General features: G+C 41.6%; 1 protein-coding gene across 1 annotated transcript in view; it reads left to right on the top strand.

Moving 5' to 3' along the window:
- The first annotated feature begins 347 nt into the window (after positions 1 to 347).
- BLMH (bleomycin hydrolase) overlaps positions 348 to 15,461 on the top strand; it is a 41,418-nt gene continuing 26,304 nt past the window's right edge. The window contains exons 1-6 of the mRNA XM_061389530.1: positions 348 to 691; positions 980 to 1,189; positions 5,159 to 5,268; positions 6,180 to 6,321; positions 7,463 to 7,551; positions 9,060 to 9,152. Coding sequence (XP_061245514.1) covers positions 679 to 691; positions 980 to 1,189; positions 5,159 to 5,268; positions 6,180 to 6,321; positions 7,463 to 7,551; positions 9,060 to 9,152 — 657 coding nt within the window. The 5' untranslated portion in view covers positions 348 to 678. The remainder of the gene's footprint in view (positions 692 to 979; positions 1,190 to 5,158; positions 5,269 to 6,179; positions 6,322 to 7,462; positions 7,552 to 9,059; positions 9,153 to 15,461) is intronic.

The following is a 15,461-nucleotide window of genomic DNA, read 5'->3' as shown; positions in this document are numbered from 1 at the left end:
GAACGAGCTTGATTTCAATTTCCCCTCAAACATAAAAACGTGGTTCTACTAGAATCAAAGCAACAAGTTGCTACTGAAATTGCAGTGACCGGTCAGCAAAGGAGACCTATTGGAAGCGCCTTTGGGTTTTTTTGCGAAGAGTCATCTCAACCTAAGCCCAGTGTTTAATTATGCGACCCCTCAGCCCGCTCCACAGCCTGGAGCCCTCTTTTGGCCTCTGAAAAGGTTTAATGGGCGATCAATCCACAATGCTAAGTGTATTCGGCCTCCGAGGCCCAGCATGGAATCTCCAAGGTTTCCGCCTCGGGGCTGATCGGATCCTAGGAGGGCGCCCAGGGGGTCGGGAAGCGTAATCACAGCTGCCCACGTGGGCCGGAACGGCTGGGGGACCCGCGGGTGGTTGGGGCAGCTCGGAGCGGGTCAGCAGCCCCCTCCCTCGGCCCTCCCCTGGGCGGGGCCAGCCCCAACGGCGCTGACTCAGCAACGCGTGGGGGGACTTTTGTCCCTCCGCGGACCCCGTTTCTCTCGCCCTCCGCCGCCACCGAGCCGGTTTCCTCTTTCCGGCGCTCCGGGTGCGAGAGGCAGGTCGGACCGCCCAGCCTGCGAAGCGCTGTGCCGTCCCGGCGCCGGCCTGAGGACCCCGAAACTACCGTTCCCTCGCCGGGCATTTTGGGCGCCATGAACGGAGCGGGTGAGGCGGCCCTCTTCCCTGCCGAGGCTCTGCCGGGGGGCCTCTAGGGGCTCCGCTGCGTCCCGGAGGCCCGGTGGCGGGGAAGGGCCGGGGCTCGGACCCCAGGGGATGGCGGGGATGGAGTTTTCTGGGTGGGCTGGAGAGGCCCGGAGGGAGGCAGCTTCGTGGGCGAGGACGCCGGTGAAGGGCTTCTCCGCTGCTCTGTGGTCACCGCGGGATGCTCTTACCAACTTAGAGTGTAGGAGATGAGCCCTCTTCAGCCTCTTTTTGATGTTACAATCCCATCAGGTATTCCAGCAGGACTGAATTCGGAGAAGGTAGCGGCTCTGCTTCAGAAACTGAATTCCGACCCTCAGTTCGTACTGGCCCAGAATGTCGGCACCACTCACGACCTGCTGGACATCTGTCTGAAGAGGGCCACGGTCCAGGGTACTCAGCATGTGTTCCAGCACGCCGTGCATCAGGAGGGCAAGCCCGTCACCAACCAGAAGAGTTCAGGTGAGGTCTTCAAACTTCTTGCACGTCCTTGGACTTTCTTGAGAGCATACCATTGTGGCGTCTTACCTAAGAACGGTCTTAAAGGGAGCAGAGGTTTGGATGGAGAGAACTTGGGATAAATTCTTAAGAGAATAGACGCAGATACAGGCAGATCCAAGGAAGCTACATTGTGACTTGTTTTGCTGCTCTGTGGCTCCTTGGTGTATTTATTTTGAACACTCAAGTGACTGACTAGTCCAAGGTCATCTGTTTGAATGTACTTCACGGATACTCTGTCCTGAAGTTATGTGATTGCTGCCCGATGTCTTGGAGATACTCTTTCTTGGTACAAAACATGCAAAAATGGGACTTCCCTGGTGGACCAGTGGATAAGAATCTGTCAGTGCAGGGCTCGCGGGTTCCATCCCTGGTCTGGGAAGATCCCACATGCCTTGGAGCAGCTAAGCCTTTGTGCCACAACTGCTGAACCATGCTCCTCAGCTAAGACCCAGTGTAGCCAAAAATTAAAAAAAGAAACATGTAAAAATATTCACACCCTAGAGAACTCCTCAATGTTGCCCTGAAGGCCATGTGTGGGATGGAAAAGACACAATGTAATTGCACCAGAACATCATCAAATGTTTTTAAGCGTGCCTTTTAGTTGCAACTTTAACAAATGAAAACTGACCTTTTCCAGTCCTGTGGCCACTGCTGAGTTTTCCAAATTTGCTGGCATATTGAGTGCAGCCCTTTCACAGCATCATCTAGAGTTGGACTGTGAAGACAGCTGAGCCCCGAAGAATTGATGCTTTTGAACTGTGGTGTTGGAGAAGACTCTTGCGAGTCCCTTGGACTGCAAGGAGATCCAACCAGTCCATTCTGAAGGAGACCAGTCCTGGGTGTTCATTGGAAGGACTGATGCTGAAGCTGAAACTCCAATACTTTGGCCACTTTATGCGAAGAGTTGACTCATTGGAAAAGACTCTGATGCTGGGAGGGATTGGGGGCAGGAGAAGAAGTGGACGACAGAGGATGAGATGGCTGGATGGCATCACCGACTCTATGCACATGAATTTGGGTGAACTCTGAGAATTGGTGATGGACAGGGAGGCCTGGCGTGCTGCGATTCATGGGGTCGCAGAGTCGGACACGACTGATTGACTGAACTGAACTGAACAAATGTGCTAAAGGCCAGTTCCCATTCAGAGACCAGTTTGTATGCCTTGCTGGTCAAGAGCTCTTTTTCTACAGTCTGGGACCACAAGAAGGACAGCTACAGTGAAAGATGGGTTATCTAGGAACCTAAATAAGGAGGACATTCTCACAGCAGAATTATACTAAAATAACTTTTTAAAGCCTGTGTATGTTCGTTGCTCAGTTGTGTCTGACTCTTTGCAACCCCAGGGACTGTAGCCTGCCTATCCATTTAAAAACTTCTCCCAGTCTATTTATTTTGGCAGAAAGCAGATCAGTGCTTGTTTGAAGCCAGCCAAAACTCAAAAGTGTACATTTATGACACAGATGCATTTTACTGTATGTAAATTTTACCTCAGTAAAGTTGATTTTTAAATTTTAAGGAAAAAATTATGACCTGGCAATAATTAATGTTTTGTCATCATAGAAAATGCTTGGGGTGGTGTGGCCTGTCAGGCCACAAATTATTCAGTTAGTAATGTCACAGTGGTCTTACATGGTGTTGAATTGCAGTGACCTCTTAGGGAAGAGCCTGGGAAAGTGCTGCTGCTGCTGCTGCTGCTAAGTCGCTTCAGTTGTGTCTGACTCTGTGCAACCCCATAGACAGCAGCCCACTAGACTTCTCTGTCCCTGGGATTCTCCAGGCAAGAATACTGGAGTGGGTTGCCATTTCCTTCTCCAATGCATGAAAGTGAAAAGTAAGGGAAGTCGCCCAGTCATGCCCGACTCTTAGCGACCCCGTGGACTGCAGCCCACCAGGCTCCTCCATCCATGGGATTTTCCAGGCAAGAGTACTGGAGTGGGGTGCCATTGCCTTCTCCGTGGAAAAGTGCATCTGCAACAAATCAGGTCTTATATATTCTGTAGTGTCACTTTTACTTAGAAAAGATATAGATAGCACATGAGCTGTGTAGTTTATTTTCATGCAGTTTTCACATTAACAGTTCATCTAGATTTCCTCACTAGGAAATAATATTGTATGTATGAGAGAGGTAACTAAGTCATTAGTAATTTAGGTATGCTAAGTTGTTAGTGATTTTGAAAAATATGGTATGTGTGCTAGTGGTAAAGAACCTGCCTGCTAATGCAGGAGACATAAGAGACATGGGTTCCATCCCTGGGTAGGGAAGATCCTCTGGAGGAGGGCATGGTAACCCACTCCAGTATTCTTGCCTGGAGAATCCCATAGACAGAGGAGCCTGGCAGGCTACAGTCCATGGAGTCACAGAGTTGGACGTGACTGAAGCACAAAGATCACTTAAGTTGTTACAGAAGATGGTGACATTGTGGAGTTTGTGGTTATCTACTTATAGGACAAATGAAGAATATGATTATATGCTTGAGGGGTAGCATAACATTTTTAGAGCCAGCTTTATGCATGGATTCAAAACATTGCTGTCTCAAAAATAGTAAATGGAAGGAAGATAATGTGTTCTGATTAAAAGAAAAAGCTATGACAAACCCAGCGTATTAAACAGCAGAGACATTACTTGGCTGACAAAGGTCCATATAGTCAAAGCTATGGTTTTTCCAGTAGTCATGTATGGATGTGAAAGTTGAACCATAAAGAAGGCTGAGCGCCAAAGAATTGATGCTTTTGAACTATGGTGTTGGAGAAGACTCTTAAGAGTCCCTTGGACTGCAACGGAGATCAAACCAGTCAATCCTAAAGGAAATCAACCCTAAATATTCATTGGAAGGACTGATGCTAAAGCTGAAGCTCCAGTACTCTTGCCACCTAATACGAAGAGCTGACTCATTGAAAGAGACCATGATGCCGGGGAAGATTGAAGGTAGGAGGAGAGGGGGTGACAGAGGATGAGATGGTGGATGGCATCACTGACTCAATGGACATGAGTTCGAGCAAGCTTCGGGAGATGGTGAAGGACAGGGAAGCCTGGCATGCTGCAGTCCATGGGATCACAAAGAGTTGGACACAGCTGAGGGACTGAACAGCAACAACATGATGGTAAAGGCACTGATGCCAAGATGCATGTGAAGAGTGTGGAGTAGTGTGACAGTGACCTGTGAACGTGGAAAATGCAGTGCTTCCATGTCGATTTATTGTAGTGACAGGATTTTAAATATATATTTAAGCTACTAAGTTAAATATTATAGTAGTTACTATTCCATCTATATTTTTAAGTGTTCATATAATCCAGTTAACTAAATAACTTAAAATTTCTCCTTGGAGGCATGGGGATTGACTTATGTTAGGGTCACCTTATATTGAGGCGTATACTATGTATTCCAGATAAAAGGGTAGGGACTTTTTGAAACTTCTGCCATATACTGCCAAATTGCCTTCAGATATTTTTTACCTATTTAAATTCCTATCCAAGGTGTGTAAGAATGCTGGGTCCCTGGGTCCTTGCCAATACTGGGCATTATTAATTATAAAATAATGCTTCCCCACTTAACAATTATCTTATGATGAACTTTAAAAAAATATTTCTTGGCTATTTGTGTCTTTTTTGACTATTAGTTATTCATGATCTCTACTCATATTTCTCTATCAATATTTCTTTTTCTAATTTTCTTAGGCGATTTGTGATTGATTCTTTACGTGATATGTAAAGAGATTTTTTTTTAATATATTAAGGATATAAAACTTTGTGTATATATTGCAAATAGTCAAAAAGAAACTACCTTTCTTGTTTTTATATCTTTCTGCTTTTTGATTGGTCTTAAATTGTCCAAGATGTTATCATATATTCAGTGTTGGGAAATACAGTTAGAACAGTGTGATCTATGTGAACACTCACCCTAATTTCTTGATTTGCTTTCTCCTTTTAGGGCGATGCTGGATCTTTTCTTGTCTGAATGTTATGAGACTTCCATTCATGAGAAGATTCAATATTGAAGAATTTGAATTTAGTCAGTCTTACCTCTTTTTCTGGGACAAGGTATGGAACTGATTTTTCAAGAGTCTTTTTGTTTCAGTGTCAGCTTTGGTAGGGACTGTTTCTTCATTTCTTGCTTTTCCAGTTGTCCTCTGCCTTCCATTATAGATGGCAACACCATTTGTTCTGATTTCCAAAGTATCAAAAATTGATTCTTTTCAAAGGCAGAACCACTGGGTTGGTAGGTGGCTTTTTGGCAATGAAATAATAATAATAATGACTCACCTTACTACTTCCTTGTGTCTTTCTTATTTAAAACTTTTTGTTTTCAATAATTTCTCCTTTTAGCATCTTTATGTAGGTCATTTGTCTTTCTAGGACCTAATTCCCTTTCTCTGGGTAGTACTTGTCTGAAAAACAGTAAATAATTGTATTCCTTTTTTTAAAAAAAATCTTTAAAGTGTACATTGTATTTGTCTGTTAGATATTTATTGATTGAAGGCTCTGAGTATCAGATTTTTGTTTCAGAATAAAGCACTGCCTTGTTCAGGATAAACTATTACAATGTGCACACACATTAAAAGAAAATCCTTCACATATTCTTATGAAGCCAGATATTCCTCTTTTTTTGTTGTTGTTTTTTGGCCACACTGTGCAGCATGTTGGATCTCAGCTACTTGCAACTCCTGGGTCTCCTTCATTCCAAGCAGATTCTTTACCACTGAGCCATCAGGGAAGCCCTTAGCTCCCCAACCAGGGATCAGACCCATGCCTCCAGCAGTGGAAGCATAGAGTCTTAACCACTGACCCACCAGGGAAGTCCCAGAGATACTGCCATTTAGATATCAACTTTAGTTTAAAAATACCTACTCTGTCGGGTCTGTAGTAGTTCCAGGACTCCTGTTCTGTCGCTAATGCCATTAAAGATATTAGCTCTTTTCTCCTTTAATTTTATTTAACTTCTCTTACTTTAGGTTGAACGCTGTTATTTCTTCTTAAATGCTTTTGTGGACACAGCTCAGAAAAAGGAGCCTGAGGATGGTAGGCTGGTGCAGTATTTGCTTATGAATCCTGCCAATGATGGAGGACAATGGGATATGCTTGTCAATATTGTTGGTAAGAGCCTTTCTGTAAGAGAACTGAAACCCAGCTTCATGAAACAAGGCTCTGTAGTTCAGCATAGGCCATTTCTTTGGTGTTTAAGTATAGGGTAGAACTGGTCCCCAGAATGGTATACAGTTAGCTCTAAGAACCTTTATCTCATGTTCTTACCTAGTAAGTACCTTTCTTAAATTGGAGGTAAAGAGATAGGTACTTTAAAGTTTAGATAGAGAAGAAAATGTATTAAGTATAACTAACTTTCTATGAAAAAGTTTCTCTCTTATCTATTGATGTAATCAAGAAACACATTGAAAACCGCAACTGTTTGAAAATAACCTCTTTCAAAAAATTGTCTTTGAGGGAAACTCCCTCATATTGAGTACTTTGCAAAGTGTGTTAGACTAAAAACAGAATTAATTCCAAGATGGATGGATAAATATGCAGATTAAATGACCTGTTTAATAATCTCGTGAGATTGTTCAGTTTTCTGGGTTTCCTTTTTGTTGTCATGTCTGACTCTTTGTTACCCTATGGACTGCAGCACACTAGGCTCCCATCTTCTTTACTATCTCCTGGAGTTTGCTCACATTCATGTCCACTGAGTTGGTGATGCCATCCAACCATCTCGTCCTCTGTCGCCCCTTTCTCTTGCCCTCAATCTTTCCCAGCATCAGAGTCTTTTCCAGTGAGTTGGCTCTTCTCATCAGGTATTAGTATTAATACTCATAAAGTATTAGAGCTTCAGCATCAGTCCTTCCAATTAATATTTAGGATTGATTTTCTGGTTTGATCTCCTTGCTATCCAAGGGACTCTCAAGAGTCTTCTCCAGCACCACAATTTGAAAGCAGCAATTCTTTGGCACTCAGCCCCTTTTATGGTTCAACTCTCGCATCCATAGATGACTACTCAAAACTTTTAGCTTTGATCATACAGGCCTTTGTTGGTGAAGTGATGTCTCTGCTTTTTAATAACTCTGTCTAGGTTTGTCATAGCTGTCCTTCCAAGGAGCAAGTGTCTTTTAACTTCATGGCTGCAGTCACCGTTAGACTAGCAAAATATGGCCTATTTTTAAAAGCAATAGCTGTTTTTGTCCGAATTTCTGACACTTGGAATTTACATTTACTTTATGGAACATTAAAATTTGTTTTCTTTTAGAAAAATATGGTGTCATCCCTAAGAAGTGCTTCCCTGAAACTTACACAACAGAGGCAACCAGAAGGATGAATGATATTCTGAATCACAAGGTACAACATACGGAGCAGGGCGAGACTGCATGTAATGTGCTTACCTTAGAACTCCTAACTGACTTTCCAGGGGCATTCCTGGGCATTGCAGTGTACACAGGCTATATATAAGATAGCAGTGTCCATCCAAGGCAGAGTAGCTGCATATTAACTTTAAAAGTAACTGATGGGACTTCCCTGGTGGTCCAGTGGTTAAAAATCCACCTTCCAATGCAGGGGACAAGGGTTTGATCCCTGGTCATAGAACTGAGGTCCCACGTGCTGTGGGGCAGCTAAGAAGCCCACCCACTGCATCAAAAGACCTAGTATAGCCAAAATAAAAAAATAATTATTAAAAAAAAATAATGGCGATTAGTAGGGTGGTTTTTTCCTTCTCTTTAAAAATATCCCACTTTTATTTGTGTTGATTTTAATTCTTTCTTAGTACTGAGGAACGAAAGCCCCATTCTCAGTGTGGGAGAAGCACACGGGGTGCTGTGCCTCTCACTTGGCTCCAGTGGAGGCAGATTGGGACAGCTTTACGGTCTAGTAAAACCAAACACAACTACTCGGGAGACCTCCTTAAAGACGAGGCAGAGTTCTAGGCTTCCCCAAGCTACCTCAAGTGTAGTTTATCCACTCGCTAAAACATTTGGTGTAGTCCCTGAACTGCTTTTTATTGCCTCAGTTATCTTAATGAATCATTCTGTCTTCTCTACGTAACCCATTTTCCCAGGGAGGACTGTGAATCCTACAGGGATGCTGCTCTGCCTGCCAGATTTCTTTTTTAGGAACTGGGAGTTGCCAAAATCTGCTGTCTTGATCTATGAGGCTAAAAATTGGATTTGTCATCCTTGGAAGAAAGACTACATTTTAAAATAAACTGTAAAGTGTGTTTCCCCAATATGAGAAGTAGGTTATTTTCCACTCAGGAAACTCTGGGGAGTATTATCCACAGGCTAAAAGATCGTTATTAGTAGGGCTTTGGATTCCATTTCAGGTGGGAACAAGATCCTCTTTAGCCCTGTGGCTAGGTTTATGACTCACCTTTATCTTAGGCATCTCCCAAAATTGAAAACAACAAACATGAAAAGTATATTGGGGTTTGGCATAGCCATGATCATAACGATTTTACAGAGAAGAAATAGACAACCAGGAAGATTCTAAATTAAAACCTATTAGAGTGAATTAATGGCATAATCAGCTTGTCTCCCATTTTTTTGTGATAGGCATTTTGAAATCACATGTTTTCCCCATTCCCAGACATATCACAAAAGGTACCATCAGTTGCAGAGCAAAAGCAGTTCCATCTAGTATTTTAGGGGAATCATCCATGTCTTTTCTCTTTATGGAGAAAGTTTTTCTGTCTATGTTTAAGTGGAGTTATTGGGGAAAACATTTGCTTTTATGAACTTTGCCCTGAGTCTTGACTGAGTTATACTTCAAAACAGAGCTAGCATTGGTCTGTTAGTCTCCTTTACAGTTGAATTTGGGTAACTGTTGGAATGCTAAATAAATTTCTGTCATAGATGAGAGAATTCTGCATACGACTACGGAACCTGGTACACAGTGGTGCAACCAAAGAAGAAATCTCAGCCACACAGGACTCCATGATGGAGGAGGTAATAACGATTACTGGATTTTTGTGACCCTTTTAAAGAACTCTGAGAATGTTCCTATCTGTTAAATTGATTAGGAAGCATGGTCATTGTCATTAACATTAAATTGAAAATTACTTATTTTACAGCTGAGGTATAAACTTTGCAGTTTAGTATGGGACTTGTGGGATTCCCAGGTAGCTCAGCAGTAAGGAATCAACATGCTGACACAGGAGACACTGTTTTGATCTTTGGATCAGAAAATCACTGAGAGGAGGAAAGGGCAAGCCACTCCATTATTCTTGTCAGGAAAATCCCCTGGTCAGAGGAGCCTGGCGGTCTACAGTCTGTGGGGTCGCAAAGCATTGGGCACAACTGAACAACGGAGTGTATATACACATGGGACTTGCACTTGCATCTTCTGTTTCCCAGGGTAGGATTCTGTATAATTTCATTCTTTATCCATTTCATAAATACTGAATACCTGCTAGGAGTTTGGCACTGGGAATACAGAGATGAGAAAGACAGTCTCTACTCTAAAGAGCTCAATCCCTTGGTGAAAAAAGCACGTGAATAATTATAATAAATCCTTTGCTGGAGATGTATAAAAAAGGACTTGGTGGTCATAGAGGAGGGAGTGAATAAGTCAGTGAACTGACGGCTACATGGGACAGATATTTGAACCAGTTCTTGAAAGAGCAGTAGAGATTTACCAGGTGGAAAACTGGGAAAACCATTCCAGACACAGGACTTGCATGTACAGTGGCATGAAGAAAGGTGAAGTCTTCAGACAACAGAGTACCTGAAGCATAACGTTTTGTGAGTGTGTCTGGTAGCAAATTAAGCTAGAAAGGCAGAGCTGTGAGGGATCTTACGTAGATGCCAGAGCTTTTGGCTTTATTCTGTAGCAATAAAAATGGGAAGCTATTGATGGTTATAGTGGTTAAAACAATGTATGTGAAGACATTTTGGAAAACTTAAAGAGCATTAAACAAATACCAGGCTGCAATATTTATTATCAAGGCGGTTAAGAATCTTTATTACATAATTACATCAATGATTACATTTAATACTATCCATAATCCAAATGAATATGTATAAAACTGTGAAATTGCTTTAAGAAAAGTACAAATATTTATGTTTTTCATCTAGTGGACCCATTACTCGAAATCCCTCAACTAACAGTTCTTTCAGGAATATTTTTGTGGAATTAAAATGGGCTAAATTTTTTTTTTTTTTTTTTACTACAGTGGACAACGTTAATGCTTCACTCGTGTTTTCCTTTAAATTTTAGAGAGGCTGCATAGTGTAGTCCCGAGCATGGTCTCTGAGGTCAGACCATCTCGCCTTCTCTTTAACAGCCATGTGACCTGGGATAGGTTCCTCAAACTCTCAAGTCTCAATTTGTTCATGTGGACTGCCTCTACCCTCTGGCTTGGTACAATCTAGTTTCTTAAATACTGTTCAGTGGCTGAATACAGAGGTGTCATTTTGCCTGATACGTTGAAATTGTCTCATATTTACTTCTCTCTCTACTCCTTAAGTGTTCTTTGTTAAGAAAGGTATCTGTAGTAAAAGAAATAGGCTTTGGAGTAGGACATGGGTTTCACCTCTATCACTTAACAGCTCTGTGATCTTGGATAAAATTACTTACTTAACCTGTCTCAGATTCGGTTTGAGTTTAAAATGCATTCCTCATTGGATTTTTGTGGGGATCACATAAATAATTGACTACCTGAGTGTAAGCCCTAGTGCCTGGTATATGGCAGTTGTCCAGTAAATGGTAGTTTTCTTGTTTCTTCCTTAGAATGATCTCTCTTCTTGAGGCCATGTCTCTTGCATAATTTGCCTTTATAATTATACTAAGATGGTGGGGTGTAGGGGGTAGGGAGGAAGGGTCTGTAAAGAGTTATGGAAATAGGCTCAGTTGGTACTTCTGTAGATCACAAGCATCCTGTTGACTTAAGATATTTGCTTTAATGATCTTTTAAATGCTGTATCTAAAGTCCATGATCTGACCCTGCGATTAGCTGCTAAGAGAGCAGGGTCTACATATCTTTTCTCTCCTTTCCTAACCTTGGAAAAAGTAAAACACCACCTTGCCAAGTCCTGAGTATAAATGTTTTATAGGATTATTTACTTAATGATTCTCTGTAAACTGTTGACTACAGAATTCTGTGTGGTAGGTCTTTAGATTTTTACAATTCCCTAGATAACTTCTCATTAGTGAACCTGACTCTTTGGTAATGAAGAGTCTAGTTGTGGTTTTAAAGCCACAAATTAGTACCTGTGATTTGCGTAGCCTTGTAGGCACATCAAAATGATGACTTGAATCAACAGCCATGAAGCTCACATAGCTTTGCATGAGATGTGCTTATGCTAAAGGCATTCTTTCTAAGGAGGCTTCCCTGGTGGCTCAGTGGGTAAAAAATCTGCCTCTGTGATGCAGGAGACTCAGGTTCCATCCTTGGGTTGGCAAGGTCCCCTGGAAACGGGAATGGCTACCCACTGCAGTATTCTTGCCTGGAGAATTCCATGGACAAAAGGAGCCTGGTGGGCCACAGTCCATGTCAGAAAGAGTCAGACATGAGTGAATTGACTGAGCACAGCACAGCACACACCTAGGTATCTCTTTCTTTTTATCTTTCTTCCTTTCTTCTGGAGGGATACCTGTTTCTTTTATTTTTTCAACTTAAAAACTTCTTAGTTTGAAGCATATATTTGAATTACATTTGCTAATCATTCTACCTTGTTGCACATTAGAGGCTTTTGAGTGTTATACCAGAAGCATGAATAAGGCTTGTACTTTTAAACTTTTATAAATGTAAGAAATTACGTACTAACTAACCCAGGGCAGGATGACATAGAAAGTCCTTATGATCCGGAGGTTATCACTGCTAACTCTGATATTTTTCCTTATGTACTTTTTTTCATTTAAGATCATATAAAATTTAGCTTAAAGAAGGGATCCTATGCACTGTTAGTAAGTTCCTTTTTTCATTTTCTTTGTGTTTCTCTAGTGCCTATAGTTTTTTTTATATGCAAGCTTTTTTTTTTAATTATTTTTTAATTGAAGGATAACTACTGTACAGAATTTTGTTTTCTGTCAAACCTCAACATGAATCAGCCATAGGTATACATATATCCCCTCCCTTTTGAACCTCCCTCCCATCTCCCTCCCTATCTCCCTCCCCATCCCACCCCTCTAGGTTGATACAGAGCCCCGTTTGAGTTTCCTGAGCCATACAGCAAATTCCCATTGGCTATCTATTTTATATATGGTAATGTAAGTTTCCATGTTACTCTTTCCATACATCTCACCCTCTCCTCCCCTCTCCCCATGTCCATAAGTCTATTCTCTATGTCTGTTTCTCCATTGCTCCCCTGTAAATAAATTCTTCAGTACCATTTTTCTAGATTCCATATATATGCATTAGAATACAATATTTATATTTCTCTCTCTGACTTACTTCACTCTGTATAATAGGTTCTAGGTTCATTCACCTCATTAGAATTGACTCACATGCATTCCTTTTTATGGCTGAGTAATATTCCGTTGTGTATATGTACCACAACTTCTTTATCCAGTCATTTGTCGATGGACATCTAGGTTGCTTCCATGTTCTAGCTATTGTAAATAGTGCTGCAGTGAACCATGGGATACATGTGTCTTTTTCAGTTTTGGTTTCCTCAGGGTATATGCCTAGGATTGGGATTGCTGGGTCATGAAAGAAAGTGAAAGTGAAGTCACTTAGTCGTGTCTGGCTCTTCGTGACCCCATGGACTGCAGCCTACCAGGCTCCTCCGTCCATGGGATTTTCCAGGCAAGAGTACTGGAGTGGGTTGCCATTTCCTTCTCTAAAGGATCTTCCCAACCCAGGGATCAAACCCAGGTCTCCCGCATTATAGGCAGACGCTTTACTGTCCGAGCCACCAGGGAAGCCACCAGGGAAGCCGGGTCATATGGTGGTTTTGTTCCTAGTTTTTTAAGGAATCTACATACTGTCTTCCATAGTGGCTGTATCAATTTACGTTCCCACCAACAGTGCACACCTTCTCCAGCGTTTATTGTTTGTAGACTTTTTGATGATGGCCATTCTGACTGGTGTGAGGTTATATCTCATTGTAGTTTTGATTTGCATTTCTCTAATAATGAGCGATGTTGAGCATCTTTTCACATGTTTGTTAGCCATCTGTATGTCTGCTTTGGAGAAATGTCTGTTTAGGTCTTTTTCCCACTTTTTGATTGGGTTGTTTTTCTGGTATTGAATTGTATGAGCTGCTTGTATATTTTGGAAATTAATCTTTTGTCAGTTGTTTCATTTGCTATTATTTTCTCCCATTATGAGGGTTATCTTTTCACCTTGCTCATAGTTTCCTTTGCTGTGCAAAAGCTTTTAAATTTAATCAGGTCCCACTTGTTTACTTTTGTGTTTATTTCCATTACTCTAGGAGGTGGGTCATAGAGGATCTTGCTTTATGTCATCGAGTATACACAAGCTTTAAAGGCTACTTTTCATTTAGTTATTATAAGATACTGGCTATAACCTCCTTTTGTACAGTACATCCTTGAGCTGTCTTAACAACCATTATTAGTCTGTAGCCCCCACTCTCCGATCCTTATATTACCCCTCTCCCGACACATAGTTAACCACTAGTTTTTCTCTGTATCTGTGAGTCTGCTGCTTTTTTGTTATATTCATTAGTTTGCTGTATTTTTTAGATTTCACATATAAGTGATGTCATACAGTATTTCTCTGTCTGACTTATTTCACTTAGCATAAACATCAAAAATATAAGAAGATCTACAGTGAGCTAGCCACTGGGGGATTTAAGCTGAGGAGTGATGTGGCTTAATTTTTGTTTTAAAAAAGATGTCACCCTGGCTGTTTTGAGAATGCATGGTAAAACAGCGGGAGAGGAAGAAGGGAGACCAGTGTGGAGGCTATTGTATAGATGAGATATGGTAGTGGTTCCCACCAGATGGATGAAAATAAGGATGAAGAGAAGTGGATATATTTGAGGGTGGTGTATCTTCAAAGTGAAGATAACAGGACTTGCCAATGTGGAGGACAAGGAAGAGGGAAGATTTGGGGTGATATAAATGGAAGGTTTCCAGGTAGGGGAGAGAAGGCCTTTGAGTGATTATAAGGGAACCTGTATGTGGTCAGGAATAGCAGTGTGAATGAGAGAAGTATAACCTAAGAAGCAGAATTTGGGAGGAGGGAAAGAGTAAATGTGCTCAACGTAGTGCTTTCAAACTGTACAGTCAAATCCCTTGGGGATCTTGTTAAAGTGCAGATTGACTCAGTAGATCTGGGTAGAGCTGGAGAGTCTGAATTTCTCACTATTTCTTTGATCTAAACAGACTCTAAAAGTAATCTGAAGGTAATCATTTGACTCTTAGTTACCATCTTTGTGAGCTCATTTCCTTTAACATCACGAAAGGGCACACACCTTTTAAGTGTAGGTTTTTATGTCTTTCCCTGCCCTAAAATATATCTACTGCCTCCAGGAAGTTTCTCCTCCTCTATGTGCTTTTGCTGGCACAAGTAGGAGTTGTGTTTTTAAAGTAGATCCCTGCCTTTCTTTCATTCCCCACCAGAAAGCAGTAGAGAGCTGTCTCCTCTCTCCTTTCTCTGCATTGTCAGCAGTCACCAAGGTCTCCACTCTTCTCATGTGACTGGTTCATTTACCCTCGGCACCGAACCTTCTCCAAAGTTCAGCTATTTTCTGTGACCATTTCTGTGTCCTGGCAGTCATCTCCATGATCAATAGGTCACTTTACCTTTGAACCTAATTTCTCCATCAGTGAAACTAAAAGGTCAGAGTGGATGATTTCTTAATGGCCCTGTAGCTTTGTGTCTTTACAATAGAAGGAAATCATATTTCTACAGTGCTTTAGACTTTACTGGACAATCCAATATTGTAAATACAAATGAAGATTCCAAGATTCTGTCACTTCTGCAGTGGTTCCAGGCACTGAACTCTTAGCATTACCAGTTTTGCTCCATTACAAGTAGCTTGGTTGTTAACCACTGTACTACCTTCCCATTCTTTTGGGTTGAACAGAAAGTTCATTCAGGTTTTTCATAACATCCTATGGAAGAGCCCAAACGAACTTTTTGGCCAAGCCAGTAACATTTCTAATTACTATGGTTTCCTCCATTCTGTGTCTGCCTATAGCTGGCTTTAGACTCTCACCCTTCTAAGCATTCATGACTGACTCTCAACTATTGCATCCTGCCTTCCTCCTCTCACTTGGTGTCTGTCTTCCAGTTTAGCCACCAGGGTGGGAATTGACTCTATCCAACATCATTTGTCTTAAATTAG

The sequence above is a fragment of the Bos javanicus genome, chromosome 19 (assembly GCF_032452875.1).
Source record: "Bos javanicus breed banteng chromosome 19, ARS-OSU_banteng_1.0, whole genome shotgun sequence".
Classification (NCBI taxonomy): Eukaryota; Metazoa; Chordata; class Mammalia; order Artiodactyla; family Bovidae; genus Bos; species Bos javanicus.
This window is presented reverse-complemented; position numbering and strand designations above follow the sequence as displayed.